Genomic DNA, 16747 nt, shown 5'->3' with positions numbered 1-16747 from the left:
GGGGGGGGGGGGGTGAACTTACGACAATTCCCAGACGTTGAAGTCTTTTCCTTGGATGGAATGAGTCCAGTTTTGAGGGCCACTTGGTGGTTCGTAATGACCAGGCCCGATCTTCATCGCCACCTTCTCGTCTATTATGGCCGCGTATACATCCCTCTCCGCCTTTGTTATTTTCACCTTTTTTTATTATTATTATTCAAAATATATCGAAAAAAAAGTAGTAGTAAGCATCTTCACTGGAACAGGCTCTACTATTATTACAGATGCTAAAGCTGAGGTTCGGATACTTACAGTGCTCCGACAGTTGATTTGGTTGCGGTTTCTGAGAGAGATAAGATGGGCAATTTCGGAACGGTAGTTAGAGAAGATATGGTCGAAGAACACTGCCGGTGTTCCCGGATGCGTCAATATGTATGCGTATCCCTGCATTTCCTTCCCACCTGGAAATCTCCAATGACCCTGAAACAACAAAAACCCATGTGTGAGTGTGTGTGTGTGTACATATTCATATTCATGAATATCCAAATACAAAAATGTTGAACAGATTGAAAAATACCAAATTCCCGAGAACAAACCTGTGTAGAACCAGTGTCGTGATTCTCAATGAACGTTACAGCACGAGAAGGCCACCATCCAACCACCCCTGGAGGCTTTCCACTCGCATCCGAGAGCCTCCAATATTCACATCTGTCAAGTGCCTACACCATAATGTGTGTCTTTTACTATCATATACCCATAAAAACCATGCATCAAGAGATTCTTGCAGATATCTAAAATATTTATTCACCGGGAAAAAAATGTTTGTTAAGACAGATATAAATATACATACAGCGTGAAGAATCCCTTTGGTTGTGACATCGAAAGCGCCTGCAGTTCCATTGGTGGCGTTAATCCAGTCGACAATCCTCTGTCGATGAGCGTCTTGATTGTAGTCCATTTCTCCGTACGTGTAACTAAGAGAATCCCAATATTCACCTACAGCAAAGTATGGCTCACTTGACTCCAAATAGTCCTTCACATAACCTCCCCAAAATCCTCTTACAAAATCAAGCCTCCACCCATCATACCCTACTTCTTCTCTGCACACAAATAAATCCCTTTTTCTTTTAATTGAAAAACAGTGGATACAACTATACAGAAAAAATAGATAGGGACTGGCATATGTATAAGTGAAAAATGATTAATTTGTTAGCAGAGAATCTGGTCTGTTTGGGACGTATATAGATTATCAAGGGCTAAGAAACAATAATTCATGGAAATAGCAGAGTGAGATCAGACAACAGTCATCAGCTGATCGATAAAAGGAAGAGATGGAGCTCTAACCTGAGCCAGTTTAACCATTCCTTGAGGTCCTTCCTAACAAACTCCTGTGAGTGATCTATGTTTGGAGCAGCGTGGAAATTATCACCACTGCTCTTGTTTCCCCTACCCTGTATGAATTAGATAGTTAATTGCATCATGAAGTGTAATAGAGATCATATAAACCAATAGGCCCACAGTTATAAGCAGAAAATATGCCAACATATACCCAACAGGAAACATGTCCTTTCCAAGAATCTGTCACTATAACCTCTAAAGCCTGTTTTCATGTAAATCTTTCAAAAGATACCTGAAAGTGAGTGTCATCTGCAACTATTGCCCTATCATCCCAATTCAGACGCCCACCGAATAGATTCCAAATGCCATTTCCATTCTTGTAATGCGCACATCGATGATTCAAGACAACATCACCAAGAACTTTGATCCCAACCTCGTGATATCTCGTCACGAGATCTTTCAGCTCATCAATAGTTCCATATCTGATAGTTTACACCAGAAAAGTGGGGGTTAAAAAATCCGTTCTTTTCAGCCATAAATAACGGGACCACTGCCATAGCATCATCTATACAGGACATAATAATGTTAGTTTCCCAAAACATCTGAAAACATTATTTTATCTTCTACCGATCATAAATACAACACAATGGAAATAGCCTCAAACCACAGTGTTCAGCTTATTTCCACTTGAAGAATGATAACCCTAGATTCACGGAAGAAATTTAAGCACCTCTGCGTATAAAAGAGTCTACTCTAACAGCAAAAGTCAACAACTGTGATATCATAATTACGAGAATACCTTGAGTTCAAATTATACAGGTCTTTAGGCATGTATCCTTCAGGTGACACAGATTCTGTTGGAGGAGGTAACCACACAATGGTAAATCCAAGTGAAGCTATCTCATCGGCTTTATCTTTCAATTCCATGTACCATCTTCCCGATTTGTGGGACTCCCAGTTAAATCCTTGGCACAATATCTCATATCCTGTGCCTGTTCCAGAGGATATTTTGACCTGAGGCTTCTCAGCCTTTACTTCTGAAATACTCTCCTCTGTAAATGTTGGAACAGTGCTTCTAAATATACTGTATGCCTCAGCAGCTAGTTTCTCAATCTCTTGCAGAATGTTCTCTTGTGCTTCTTTTGTCTTTGTCTTCTGATTCTTTTGTGAGGAGATGTCACTCACCAAGTTCCTTATTTCATTGATGATTTCCTTAGTGTAAGCGCTCTGGGAACCTTCTTGATCAACTTCTGTTGTGGTTCTACTCACTTGAGCAGCTTCAGTTTCAACAGGCAAACTACTTGAAGTAATGAAAGGGACATAGAAGTCATCGCCCTTATCATTCAGCCAAGTATTTTCATTTAACTTGAGAACAAAAGATAACCCTGCGAGCTTCTCATCCAAATGGAAAAATCCATAAGATCCACTTCCATCATCCTTTGGCTGCAAGAACATTCACAAGCAAACAATACTTAAATGATTTCACCACAGCAAAGCAACAAATAGTTAAAGAAAAAAAGTAAGGTAAAAATCTAAAAGCTCAGAATCTTTGTTCTCAGCATGTGCAATTATCAAAGAGAGGTGTACACCAAAACACCTGGAAGCAGTAACAGAGCTATGGAAGCAGCAACATGATAAAAAAAAATACATAACTAACAGGATGTCTTAAACTACCTTAAAGATAACAAATACTCACTAATTCTGAATTTTAAGAAACTGTAACTAGAAAGATAGTAAAGAAGGGATCACCACCCTATTCACAATTAAAAATACAACTAACGACCAGTTCTCATTGACAAATGCAGTTCGACTCTTACCCGTAAGCGAGTCCTTAATGCTTTGTTCTTAAACAAAGATGTCTCTTCTGGGTATGGTTCAGCTGGAATTTCCCAGTTTCTACTGCCAGCTTTGTTAACTCCCCAATGGACAATAACATCACCGGGTGTATCAGTTTCCAAATGTACCATATTTTTAGATGTCTTGGGGCATTTTTTCACAATGACACTGACTGAGTTAACAACTGCAACTTCTTTAGTAATAAGGATCTCCTCATAAAACCCTTCGAGGCCTTTCTTTTCTTGTCCAAAACCAGCTGATTCCTTGCTGCTATCTTGATCTTTAGTATGCAGTTCATCTGATTTGAGAAGGATGCTTGAGAGCTGCCCAAGGGCGCCTAGGGATTGAGGAGGAAGCAGGTAAGTTATAGAATCAAATCACCATTGAATCACTTGGTCAGTTTAACTTGGATAATTCATTGATAACCAGCGAGGATGAACATTGTCATAAACACAAGGATTTAAAAATATTATGCATAAGAAAGGAAAATTTAGACTGCTGTTAGAACAATGCCTTGTAGTGATAAATATCATCAAAATAATCCCATGAAACAGTTAAGTCAGAAACCTGGCCATATACCGAAGCCTCTCTTTGCTCCAATCACATTGCCGTCGTCATCAACATAGTCCAGAAGAGGAACCTTAAAATCTCTTCCTCTGTGCTGATACCAAACTCCAGTCTCTTCATCCTGGAAAAGAATACTCACAAATAAATGCATACATAAAGGTGAATGAATAGGTCACTTTGCTACCAAGGATTCGGCATCAAAACCTTCAACACAAAATTAAGAGCTGCTATTGAGCTTTTGAGATTCAGATCGATTTTGACTTCATGAAATGGATCTCCTTCTGATGACTTCTTCAAGGGTGTCTCGATGGCATAGTCCTGATCAAGTGCAAAGGTGTTAAATACCGTCAAAATAAAAATTGGTTAATAACCCAAGGGAAGATGGCCTAATCGTACCTTGATAGCAACAGAACCGGGCGGTCTCATATCTTCCGGAGGTTGGTCCCATTCGCTGTCGAATTCCAAAGATTAGAACACAAAGCTATCATCAATCCATTGTCTAATTATGTACCCTTTTTCCCAAATAATATAATCAGGAGAGTCCCAAAGGAAAGGAAATGCCACAAGGGGAAGAACCTGCCGATATCACCCGCATATGAAACTCCCCAATGAATGATCCATTTTCCAGCAAGATTACATCCTACACTGAGCTGCCAATTGTTTCCCTTCACCTGAGTCAATCTAACATAAATCTTTCCTTCCACCTATCATTCCACACGAAATAAGACCATCTCTTTATTAGACACAACTGCGCATATAAAACCAGTAAAAGCACATGATCACAGTTCGATCCCAAGTGTCTAACGCGCATTCCACAAATCAGTTTACATCAACCAAATTGGATCAAGCCAAGCAACAGCAACATGAATACAGATTCAACAAAATTGAATTTTCAATTTCTTTTCCCAACTCCAACAGTGATATAATTCAAGCATGTTGATCGAAGATCAGGAGAGACCTTCTCAATTCGCTTGATTGGGAAAGTTTCCTTGAAGACGACATCATCCGAAGTTTCCATGACAGCAGCATCGGTTGAGCTAGCTTGGATCGTCACGAACCTCCAACGCTTCAAGCTACGGAGACCAAAGCTCGTGAAGGCTCCGGCTCTGTCTCTGGCTCCTGCACCGGCGGCGATGCTTCTTCCATTAGAGAGGAGCGTCTTCGAAGTGAAACAACCACGCAGACTCAGCGAGCATGGCCGAAAATCCCGGGCTCCACGAGAGATTCTAGGGCTCTGTCGACGACAACAATGGTGTAGAAAAGGCTCTATGGTGATTGTAGACATGGCGGTTCCCTGATCTAGAAAGCAGGAGAAGGAGAAGGATCGAAGGCAGATTTTTTTTTTTTCCTGAGATATTTATAAGGGAGTGTTAGTGGTAGACGTTCGATTTTTTCTTCCTTTTTTTTATAACTTTTTCGAGATTCGATTAATCGCATCTTTTTTAATTATACGTTTTCTTTTTCTTGTTAATCTTATGCTCGGGATTTGCAGTGCGTTTTTTTTTTATTATTATTTTGTTTATAAATTATAATACTTTTAACTTGACTTTATATTATATCGTTAAAAATGGTATATATTAGCGATTCTTGTCAGTGGGCATGTTTCAATAATAATAATGATGATGATGATGATAATAATAATAATAATCTAATTCACATTCACAATAACACTTCTTCTGAGTTTTGACTTATTTAAACATATCACAAAACAAAACCAAAAAAAAAAACTAAATCAATAATTCAGAGGATGACATCAGAAAGGGACCAGACGACAGGAAGGGCAAGAAGGGCGAGTCCGGAACCACTGGTCGACGCAGGAAGAGTGGAAGCAGTGACCGCATCGAGGAAGAAGACGAAGCTCGTCGCCGACAGCGTAGTGCTCCAGACAGATGACGCATCTTATCTGCCATATAACCACCTCTGCACTTGTTGCCAGGATATTACTCGACACATCTCTGCTTCATACTACGTACAAGTGCAAGGGCGTTTTTGATCTATACTAGGATGTACTTTTTAGCCTTTATGTTGGGACCACTGTATAGGGCAACTTTACCTCTTGAACAAGTTGTATATAAGAGAATGTATAGAACGCTTTACAAGTAAGAAAGATTATTGAGAATATACTGAAAGTTATCTTCAAGTTCTCTCTCTCCGTAAAGTTTTCTGGAAAAATTGTTCTTCTGTGAAACAGCGAAATGGTATCAGAGCTATAATTTTTTTTCCATTGTTCATCCCCTTTTTCACCTGTTCTTCAGCTTCTTTATCCTTTTTCGTAACCTACCATGGCTGATAATTCTCCTTCCCCGACTTCCGCTACATCTGGAATCCCACCCTCTCAACCTCCTGTTCATCAATCTCCTTTTTCAACCCCAGATTCTTCTTCAAACACTGTCACCCATTCTTCTGCTCCTCTCAACCCTGACCCGTATTCAAACCCCCTCTTTCTTCATGCCGCAGATTCGTCGAGTTTTACTCTTGTTTCTGAAAAACTCCTTGGCGAATCAAACTACAACCTTTGGTCCCGCTCTGTTATCAAAGCTCTAATCACAAAGAACAAAGTGGGTTTCATCTTCGGTACTGTTCCTAAGCCTTCAGAAGATCACCCAGATTCTGGGGCTTGGTCTCGTTGCAACGCGCTCGTCTCCACTTGGCTCTCTCATTCTGTTTCTTCCGAAATAGCCAGTCAGATCCTCTACCTTGATGAAGCTGATGTGATTTGGAAGACTTTGGAGACTCGGTTCAAGCAGAAGAATGTCTCAAAGATTTTCAATGTTGAGCAAAAGATTGAAAGTCTACAACAAGGTGCGTTAGATCTCAACACTTTCTTCACCAAGCTGAACACATTATGGGAAGAACTTAAGAACTACGAGCCGTACCCTGTATGTTCGTGCGGTGGCTGTACCTGCCAAGCTAATGTCAAGTTCATGGATCTAGTCGAGCGACGCAAGGTTGTTCAGTTTCTGATGAAACTGAACGAGTCGTACTATCCAGCCCGTCGCCAAATCCTCATGTTGGAGCCCCTGCCAAGCATTTCTAAGGTTTTTAACCTCATTTCCCAAGAGGAGCACCAACGCATAGCTCGTCCACCGTCTTCTGATTCGGTGGTATTTCAAGCTTCTGTCTCCCCGTTTTCTCGGGGAAGATCTTCGATGAACCCTGCTTCTAAGCACCGTCCTGTCTGTGCTCACTGTGGAATGCAAGGGCATACCATTCAACGTTGCTACAAGTTGCATGGGTTTCCACCTTCTTCTCGCCCTTCCGGCTCCAACAAACCACCTCTGCTGCCTACACCACGGGCAGGTATGGATCCTAAGACATCAACTCCACTGAATATGTTGTCTTCTGAGACAGGTCCTATTTTGCCAACACCTGAGGCATCTGTTATCTCTGAGAGCTCGATGGCTAAGGTTCAGGCTCTGTTTGACACTATTCAATCTCAACTCAAACTTATTGGTAGCTCGCCTCCTGTTTCGGACTCGGTTGCTGAACCATCCTATGCACCCAATCCAGGTATACATCCTTCTTCTTATCCCCCCACCCATATTTTATCTGTTATTCAACCTACACCCATTTCATCTCACCCTCATACCCCTTGGATATTGGACACTGGTGCCAGTTCCCATGTTTGCTGTGATTTAGGTCTGTTCTTGCATATCCAAACTATTTCTCCCATTTCTGTTACTCTCCCCAATGGTACCTTACTCCCTGTTTTTCAATCTGGAACTGTTAAACTCTCTCCTTTGCTGATTTTACGTTCTGTCTTATACATTCCGTCCTTTCGTTTTAACCTTTTAAGTGTTAGTTCCTTGACATGTAACACCTCTTATTCAGTTGTTTTCTCTCATTCTGGTTGCATCATTCAGGACCCTTTGCAGGGCTTGATGATTGGGAGAGGTGAGCTGATACACAATCTTTACATCTACCAGCCAACATCCATCACTCAAAATCTTCACTCCATCTCCCAGCTTTTGTGTACAGCTCTTTCAAACCCCACTGTTGATCTTTGGCATCGGCGATTGGGGCACCCTTCAAGTTTTAAAGTTCAAGACTCTAGTACTTCTGATCAGTTGTCTTTTCTTCCTTCAAAATCTGCACATTCTGATTGCAGTATATGTCCCTTAGCAAAGCAGAAACGACTGTCTTTTCCTTTTGGTGGCAATTTGTCTTTAAACCCTTTTGATTTACTGCACATTGATACTTGGGGCCCTTTTCATGTGTCCACGATCGATGGGTACAAATATTTTATGACTATAGTTGATGATTGCTCTCGGCTTACATGGCTTTACTTATTACGTTCGAAGAGTGATGTTCTATCCATTTTTCCAGACTTTCTTGCTTATGTTGAAAATCAGTTTCATACAAAAGTGAAAGGAATAAGATCCGACCACGCCCCTGAGCTTTCTTTTAAAGCCCTTCTCTCCAAAAAGGGCATCACTCATTTCTTTTCATGTCCATACACCCCCCAGCAAAATTCCGTTGTTGAACGGAAACACCAACACATACTAAATGTCGCCCGAGCCCTCCTTTTTCAATCGAATATACCCCTTGATTATTGGGGCGATTGTGTACAGACATCCATTTATATTATAAACCGATTACCATCATCTGTTCTTAAAAAAAAAACACCCTTTGAAGTCTTAACCAAGACCAAACCGAAATATGCCCATATGAGAACCTTTGGTTGTCTTTGTTTTGTGTCAACCCTTTCTAAAGATCGCCATAAATTCTCTCCGAGAGCATCACCATCTATATTTCTTGGGTATCCTCCTGGGATCAAAGGGTACAAGGTTCTCAACCTTGAGACAAATGCCATCACTGTTTCTCGTAACGTCATTTTTCATGAAAATGTCTTTCCATTTCAAACTCCTACAATTCCTTCTGTCACTCTTGATTTCTTTCCTTCTTCTCCATCCCCTTTTTTATTGTATGATGATAGTCGTTCTGCTCCTACCTCTGTTTTTCCAGATTCTTCATCCTCTGTTAAACAATCCATTGTTGTTTCTACTCCCTCGCCACCACTCACTGATTCTGTTTTACATCCCACTGATATGCCCGAACCTGTTTCTTCCACCCCTGTTCCTGTTTCTTCAGCCTCTAATTCCTCCTCTTCGCTTTCACCTCCCTTTTCTCCTCCTCCTTTACAAGTAGTTGAATATGCTAGGAACGGTCGTAGATCACAGCGGGAAACCAAACTCCCAGGGTACCTCTCTGATTATCACTGCTATTATTTTCAGCATAACAAACCTCCACCAAAAACAGGCACTACCTTTTATCCACTTTCAGATGTTTTATCTTATGCCAAACTTACACCATCTTATAGATTCTTTGCCTTATCCATTCTCACCACTAAAGAACCCAGAACTTATCTCCAAGCATCCAAGTCTGAAACATGGTGTGATGCCATGAAAGTTGAGCTTGAGGCATTGTCTCGTGCCAACACTTGGGAGCTCTGTTCCTTGCCTGCTACCAAACACCCAGTTGGATGTAAATGGGTGTACAAAACCAAGTTTAATGCTGATGGTTCTGTTGAACGCCACAAAGCGCGATTGGTAGCCAAGGGATACACACAAGTTGAGGGTCTGGATTACTTGGACACTTTCAGTCCTGTTGCGAAGCTCACTAGCGTCCGAATTGTACTGGCTTTGGCAGCGTCACAGAGTTGGTTGCTTTGTCAGCTTGATGTGTCCAATGCATTTCTCAATGGTGACCTTTCCGAAGAAATATACATGACCATTCCACCTGGATATACTGCACTTACGGGGGAGATAGTTCCTGATAATTATGTCTGCAAACTTCGCAAGTCTCTCTATGGCTTGAAACAGGCCTCTCGGCAGTGGAATATTAAACTATCTTCCACTCTCTTGAATTCTGGTTTCAAACAATCTGCCGCAGATACATCAGTGTTTGTGCGATATGTTGATCGACGCATCACAATTGTTCTAATATATGTGGATGATTTGCTAATTGCTGGGAATGATTCTGTCATGCTCGATTCTACAAAGTCTCTGTTACGAGATCACTTCCAGCTCAAGGATCTTGGTCCTCCGCGTTTCTTCTTGGGAATCGAAATTTCTCGTTCTGCATCTGGTATACATTTATGCCAGAGAAAGTATACATTGGAGCTTCTTGAGGATTATGGTCTGCTTGGGTCAAAACCTGTTATTACTCCAATGGAAACAAAGGCGAAACTGTCTCAGAGTTCAGGAAATCTCTTGGCTGATGCATCATACTATCGTCAATTGGTGGGGAAGCTGATTTATCTCTCAGTTACTAGACCTGACATCTGTTTTGTTGTGCAGAATCTGAGCCAGTTCATGTCTCAGCCCAGAACTCCTCATCTCCATGCTGCTTTTCGAGTTCTGCGATATCTTAAATCCTCCCCTTCCCAAGGACTTTTTTACTCTGCTTCTTCTTCCATGACACTTAAAGCCTATTCTGATGCCGATTGGGGTTCCTGTCCGGATACACGCCGATCCGTTACTGGTTATTGTGTGTTTTAAAGTTCAAGACTCTAGTACTTCTGATCAGTTGTCTTTTCTTCCTTCAAAATCTGCACATTCTGATTGCAGTATATGTCCCTTAGCAAAGCAGAAACGACTGTCTTTTCCTTTTGGTGGCAATTTGTCTTTAAACCCTTTTGATTTACTGCACATTGATACTTGGGGCCCTTTTCATGTGTCCACGATCGATGGGTACAAATATTTTATGACTATAGTTGATGATTGCTCTCGGCTTACATGGCTTTACTTATTACGTTCGAAGAGTGATGTTCTATCCATTTTTCCAGACTTTCTTGCTTATGTTGAAAATCAGTTTCATACAAAAGTGAAAGGAATAAGATCCGACCACGCCCCTGAGCTTTCTTTTAAAGCCCTTCTCTCCAAAAAGGGCATCACTCATTTCTTTTCATGTCCATACACCCCCCAGCAAAATTCCGTTGTTGAACGGAAACACCAACACATACTAAATGTCGCCCGAGCCCTCCTTTTTCAATCGAATATACCCCTTGATTATTGGGGCGATTGTGTACAGACATCCATTTATATTATAAACCGATTACCATCATCTGTTCTTAAAAAATCTTATCTGCCATATAACCACCTCTGCACTTGTTGCCAGGATATTACTCGACACATCTCTGCTTCATACTACGTACAAGTGCAAGGGCGTTTTTGATCTATACTAGGATGTACTTTTTAGCCTTTATGTTGGGACCACTGTATAGGGCAACTTTACCTCTTGAGCAAGTTGTATATAAGAGAATGTATAGAACGCTTTACAAGTAAGAAAGATTATTGAGAATATACTGAAAGTTATCTTCAAGTTCTCTCTCTCCGTAAAGTTTTCTGGAAAAATTGTTCTTCTGTGAAACAGCGAAAACGCATTCCCCCTCCGACACTTCTCCGGCAGTAGTGGACGAGAAAACGAATGTCGGCAGAGGTCCGAGACTGATCTCCTTCTTCGAGGAGGCCGTGTTCGAACGATTCGGAGCCATGACTCTGAATCGGAGCAGAAGGCCAAGGCAAGGCAAGCAACAGCCGATGATGAGGACGAGGATGAACGCCATAATCACGAGTAAGGTCACTATAAAAACCGTCACGAAGCCTCCGAATGATATCCACCAGTTTGGACGAGCTCCGGCCGCCGGTAAGGCGCCGAGGCTTGGGAGAGCACGACTCATGTTGAGAGAGAGTTGAAGACTTGAACTGAAGAAGGTTGTGGGGAAGTCTTAAAGACTGTGGTTTGGGTGAAATTCATAAATTTTTTTTTTTACTTAAAGATCCTCATGAAAACATTGTACATTTATAGAATTTTAACCTTGCATTGTGAAATGGAGCATCAGTGCGGTCCAAAAAGTTAATGGTGCGGGTAAAAAACAAAAACAAATAATGTAAGATAATATGCATATGTGCGGATATGGAATGTTTTTCAGAATTTGAATGGTAAAATGTCAATTAAATAGCATTGATTACTAGTGGTTGGGCATTTAGTATCATAACCTTTAACCAAATATGGTAATGTTATCAGTCCATGGTATTCTCCACCATATACACTTAATTCCTCCATTAACATAATTATTAATCCGAACCCGTTTACGCTAATCAATCATTAATTAGCCTAAATGCATTTTGTCATATTCATCTTCCTATATAATATATATATATATATATATATATATATATATATATATATATAAAATCACATCTGCATTCATCACACTCACTCTCACACCCGTACGTAGAGGAATATTAGCTGTTTTCAACCTTGCATGATGAGCATTTGATCGTCATCCACGTGCGTAATAGACTGATACCACGAGACATTGAACCCACCATACATGATCATAAGTACGTACGATATATATATACTGATATATATATATATATATATATATAAAATCATAGCTATCTGGAAACAATATACAGCTATGTATATACCATTGGCTATTATAATCACATTTTCATATTCGTTATTATATTATAATTGCGCTATTTTTTATATGAAAGAATGGTCAGAACTCATATATCAACAAATGATTGAACGAATATCTGAATTAGCCTATTGTAAATTAGTATAATCTCGGTAGACGTTCTTGAGTTATCAAGATTGATTAGAAAATCATTTTACCTTGAAGTTGAGTGTTCGATTCCTGGATGGTGGAGAAAAAGGAAATTTCTAGGTCTATACGGTCCATATACAAAGGCTGCTCCTACCTAGTCAACGCGTTCGAAGGGTAGCATCATCCGTCATCAAAAGAAAAAAAAAAGAGATTGATTAGAAAGAGAAGGGAAAAAATGGCAGAAGAACTTGAATTATATCATGTTTTATTAATTATTAGTAACACCAGCTTCTTGATCACTGCTAATACATCAATATTTAGAACAATTTTTCAAATACACAATACACATAAAAAAGTATACGTACTATATACACAATTGTTTTTCATGTGTGCTATGGATAAATAACGGTACGGTACAGATGTCATATATATATTTATATTGTTATAAGGCATATAGTTATTTGAAATGTGAGAGGTTTAGCATTATATTTATTTATCAACCAACGTTTGAGTCAGTGGATGAAGAATGAGGTCATTATTCATACAAAAGATAAATCGTTTTGCGAATAAAATTTCTTACGTGGATTATAAGCCACATACGTACTTAAATTCCACACATATAATGGTTTTTGGACCGTCATTAGTACTTGCTCAATCTCCGGCGCCGGAGTTATATCTACACGCCTTTTCTCCGCCGGATTCTTCGGACTTATCAGAGAGAGGGACTCGGCGGCAAGAAGGGCACGAAAGCTTGCTCCGGAACCACTTGTCGAGGCACACCGCATGAAATCCGTGACCACATCCTAACACCGTTATCTTAAAAACCTCGTCCCGGTCGGCCAAATCCTCGAGACAGATGACACATTCATACGAACTGAGTGTCTCGGACAAGGAAGAGAGTCCGGTCCGTGGTGACGGAATGGTCGGAGGTAAAGCCGTAGAATGGGCGGAAACGGAATTATCAAGAGCTCCTTTAACGGCGAAGCGGCAATAAAGGCACAAAGCGAGAATGATGATGAATAGCCATACCATCAATCTGGCTTCGAGGGGAATTTCCACGGCCGGTGGAGCAGGAGGGATAGGTGCCACCGTGGTTACGGCGGCGGCGGAGGACGGAGGGAGACCAGCGGCGAGTGGACGAGTCATGACTCAATCACTCGTGTGGAGAGACAAGAAATTTTTGTGGTACAATATAGTAGTGCTCCAAATATATTTATAACGATCTTTACATACATACATACATACATACATATATATATATATATATGAATACACCTACATATAGCCGTAGACATAATGTGCTTGCCCACAATGGGCACATTGACACACAGACACCGACATTCACACTCACCTTTGCTTATTTTTGTTTACACATATTTGCACACATATACATATAGGTGTGATTATAAATAGAAATCAATTAGCAAATTGAAACACAATGCCACACAGCAACATGTGCATTGATACCCATAAAAACTGCATTACTAAACAAACACAATGTTATAATTAAGGGCATTATATATATATATATATATATATATATATATATATATAACTTCTAATTAAGGCTATTGTTTTAAGTGTTTAAATGTGTGGGAAAATGAGAAAATTATGTACCAAAAGAAAAAAAAAGAATTAAATATTTCAAGTAATACATCCATTTTCACGTTAGAAAGTCCCTTTTTCCTGTCTCACATGGTGCCAGTGACGCATGTAACGACGTCGTTTGTGACGCAAGTAGAAGAGATTTAAAATATCAAATACCAAAATAAATTCCTTTGATAATTATACATGCAGTTTATAACAAAAACAAATAAATTTGCAAGAACACCGCGTACCATGCATTGATTTCATGAAAATATATTTAAACCCAGAATGTTTCAGCAAATAATACCAAACAAATAACATTTACGTAGAAAAACCAGACCGGAACTCGGAAGAACGACCAAATCCCGGTCCGGTTAACAAACAAGCAGCTTCAGAGTTATAAACCAAACACAAAACAAGTCTACCATGAACAAGTACTCTAACTGTAACTGCAACTGTACTTTTGAGTTGTTTTTTTTTTTACGCAGAAGAACTTGCTTGCAGAAGACCTTCCCTAACCTGCGAAGCAATGTCTTTGACGGCTCCTGGACCATGGGGGATGAAGACCGAGTTGGATTTGGAAGATGCCCCTATCTCTTTCAACGTGTCAAAGTACTGAGTGACCAGAACCATGTCCATGACATCCTTTGAAGATGTCCCTGGAACCTTCTCAGAGAAGGCGAGAACGCTGTTCCTCAGACCGTCCACTATGGCTTGTCTCTGTCGGGCTATGCCCAATCCCGCAAGGTACTTCGACTCTGCCTCTCCTTCCGCTTTCTTTATCTGCAGTATCTTCTCTGCCTCCGCTTTCTCATTCGCTGCCACTCTCAGTCTAGCAGCTGAGAGAGAGAGAGAGTCCCCATTGTCAAACTGGTTAGAGAATTCGAGAAACAGATACAAATATCGGATCCATTGAGGCAGTGAATATAAGCGTTAATACCGGCATTTATCTCATTCATGGCTCTCTTCACATGCACGTCTGGCTCGATATCCACTATCAGTGTCTGAACTATCTCGTAGCCATAATGCGACATAGCCTATATAACCCACATAGCCACATGATTCAGCTAGAACTCGTGTTATTGTATGTAAAATTTCAGAAATCTGCTCAAGGTGGTACCTTTTCGAGTTCACTCTCAACAGCCTTTGCAATATCGTTTTTCTGCTCAAAGGTTGAATCCAAGTCCAGCCTAGGAACACTTGCCCGGATGACTACACAAGACTTCAACTTGGATCAGTTCTTGGCAAAAAAAAAAAGAGAAGAAAAGGTTGGGAGGTAAAGGTTATGGACTCATACCGTCGAAAACGTAAGCCTGAATCTGAGCCCTTGTGTTGCTGAGCTTGTAAAAGGCGTCTTGGGCCTTGTCAGCTAAGGCTCGGTATTGAATGGAAGCAACCACCGTGACAAAAACATTATCCTGAACAATTTCCATGAACCAAACTGTAAAACTCAATGAAAGGAACTACATATCTATTCTGAAAAATAAACAGCAGAAGGGTAAGAAGACAACCTTGGTTTTTGTCTCGCAGCGGACGTCGAGCTGCTGAACACGTAAGGAGAGGTAGCCGGCCACCTGGCTTCCCAAGCACCACGGCAAACAATGGCAACCGGGCTCAAGAACCTCGTCATATTTCCCGAAAGTCTCTTTGATTGCAACCTTCGACTGGTCCACTTGGATACACCCAAAAGCTTGACCCATTTTCCTGATTTCACCAAGCAAAACGAAAACAGGCTTCATAACTCGATCATATCATGTTAGTACAGATCAAGATCGTCGAGTATAACATTAACAAGGCTGGGTATCAACAGAGCAGAAGGGAACAAAAGTGAAAGAACTGATACATACAGATAGTCTATCTCGCTCAACCGCAGGCCCCCGAGTAAAGGACAAAGAAGAAATCACCTAAAGATGGTTATACAACAGAACCTAAGTCCAGATTACAAGGGCAAACAAAAAGAAAGAAACAAGGGGATTGTCTGATTCTGCCCACAGAGTCTAAGACCATGCGCATAGTCAAAGACAGGTTCAACCTTTTGGTCAATAATTCATTAAAAAAACCCCAGATGGATAAGATTAAGTTGACGCTGAGAAAATAATTTAAGACCACCAATTTTCCCTTGAAAACCAAAAAAAATATATCCTAAAACATGGTTTGCTTGCTATAAGCTATCCACAGAAATTGTGAGCAATCAAAAAAGGGTTTTGATCAGAAGCTAAATTCAAACCAAGCACCGAGAACCCAGCCCAGGATCAGTTTTTTCAGAATTCTTCTTCTCGAACAAAGCCCCACCCGGGAAGAAAAATCTCAACCCGTCCCCGAAAAATCAAACCCTAATCACGAATTTTCACAACGAGATTCCATTACTCGGACCTTAATGGCACGTTCGAAAATGGAACACGATCATTACAAGAACAACTATGTCGATCAAGGTAGATACAAAGAAGAGAAAAAGCGATACCAATCGATTTCAGAATTCCAAGAGAACAGAAAGAAGAATGAGAGCCAATAAACCCAGGAACCTCTCCGCATATATATATATATATATGCACATACACGATTCAATACCAGAAAATATCAAAAACAAGGAAATTTCAAGGAAATTGCAGCGAAGGTTCGTACCTTGAGGAATTACCCAAATCGAAAACTGCGTTTCTCAGAGGAATCTTCAGTCCTCCCTTTCTGGGCAAGTCGGATATTAACACGAAACAGAACGAGAGAAAGCGGTGGCGGTGTGTTTGGTGCTCAAAACGACGTCGTGTGCTAATGTGCGCCACTCCGTTGTCGTTTCGATGGGGAAAAATGATTCTTTTGTTGAAACTCGGAGACGCCCGAGTCGAACTCAACTCGGACTCGTGATGCCATTATTTTATTTTTCAA

The 16747-nt window shown here is 40.5% G+C and overlaps 3 protein-coding genes across 6 annotated transcripts in view; all 3 read right to left on the bottom strand.

The window, feature by feature from the left end:
* Window positions 1–5068, bottom strand: part of LOC104822100 (alpha-amylase 3, chloroplastic) — a 5988-nt gene extending 920 nt beyond the window's left edge. The window contains exons 1-13 of the mRNA XM_010553208.1: window positions 4679–5068; window positions 4297–4424; window positions 4117–4171; window positions 3925–4038; window positions 3721–3841; window positions 3135–3490; window positions 2117–2760; window positions 1610–1799; window positions 1324–1430; window positions 830–1079; window positions 576–698; window positions 292–459; window positions 1–177 (exon numbers count right to left, since the gene is read on the bottom strand). Coding sequence (XP_010551510.1) covers window positions 19–177; window positions 292–459; window positions 576–698; window positions 830–1079; window positions 1324–1430; window positions 1610–1799; window positions 2117–2760; window positions 3135–3490; window positions 3721–3841; window positions 3925–4038; window positions 4117–4171; window positions 4297–4424; window positions 4679–5005 — 2742 coding nt within the window. The 5' untranslated portion in view covers window positions 5006–5068 and the 3' untranslated portion in view covers window positions 1–18. The remainder of the gene's footprint in view (window positions 178–291; window positions 460–575; window positions 699–829; window positions 1080–1323; window positions 1431–1609; window positions 1800–2116; window positions 2761–3134; window positions 3491–3720; window positions 3842–3924; window positions 4039–4116; window positions 4172–4296; window positions 4425–4678) is intronic.
* A 7863-nt stretch (window positions 5069–12931) lies between these two features.
* LOC104822189 (probable E3 ubiquitin-protein ligase ATL44) lies at window positions 12932–13426 on the bottom strand. The gene has a single exon (XM_010553337.1). The coding sequence runs from the start codon at window positions 13424–13426 to the stop codon at window positions 12932–12934; it is 495 nt and encodes a 164-aa protein (XP_010551639.1).
* A 694-nt stretch (window positions 13427–14120) lies between these two features.
* Window positions 14121–16654, bottom strand: LOC104822098 (hypersensitive-induced response protein 2). 4 transcript variants are annotated; one of them, XM_010553207.2, is made up of 7 exons: window positions 16490–16654; window positions 15715–15771; window positions 15379–15571; window positions 15165–15285; window positions 14988–15079; window positions 14808–14904; window positions 14121–14706 (listed from the first exon to the last, which is right to left on the bottom strand). In XM_010553207.2, exons 3-7 carry the CDS (start codon window positions 15565–15567, stop codon window positions 14348–14350), a joined length of 858 nt encoding a protein of 285 aa, XP_010551509.1. In that variant the 5' UTR covers window positions 15568–15571; window positions 15715–15771; window positions 16490–16654; the 3' UTR covers window positions 14121–14347. The 4 variants fall into 4 exon arrangements, with proteins under 4 accessions (XP_010551509.1, XP_010551508.1, XP_010551506.1 ...); XM_010553206.2 differs by lacking the exon at window positions 16490–16654 and adding an exon at window positions 16329–16354; XM_010553204.2 differs by lacking the exon at window positions 15715–15771 and having other exon boundaries at window positions 16490–16653.
* Window positions 16655–16747: the final 93 nt, after the last annotated feature.

This window comes from Tarenaya hassleriana, unplaced genomic scaffold, assembly GCF_000463585.1.
Source record: "Tarenaya hassleriana unplaced genomic scaffold, ASM46358v1 Cleome35, whole genome shotgun sequence".
Classification (NCBI taxonomy): Eukaryota; Viridiplantae; Streptophyta; class Magnoliopsida; order Brassicales; family Cleomaceae; genus Tarenaya; species Tarenaya hassleriana.
This window is presented reverse-complemented; position numbering and strand designations above follow the sequence as displayed.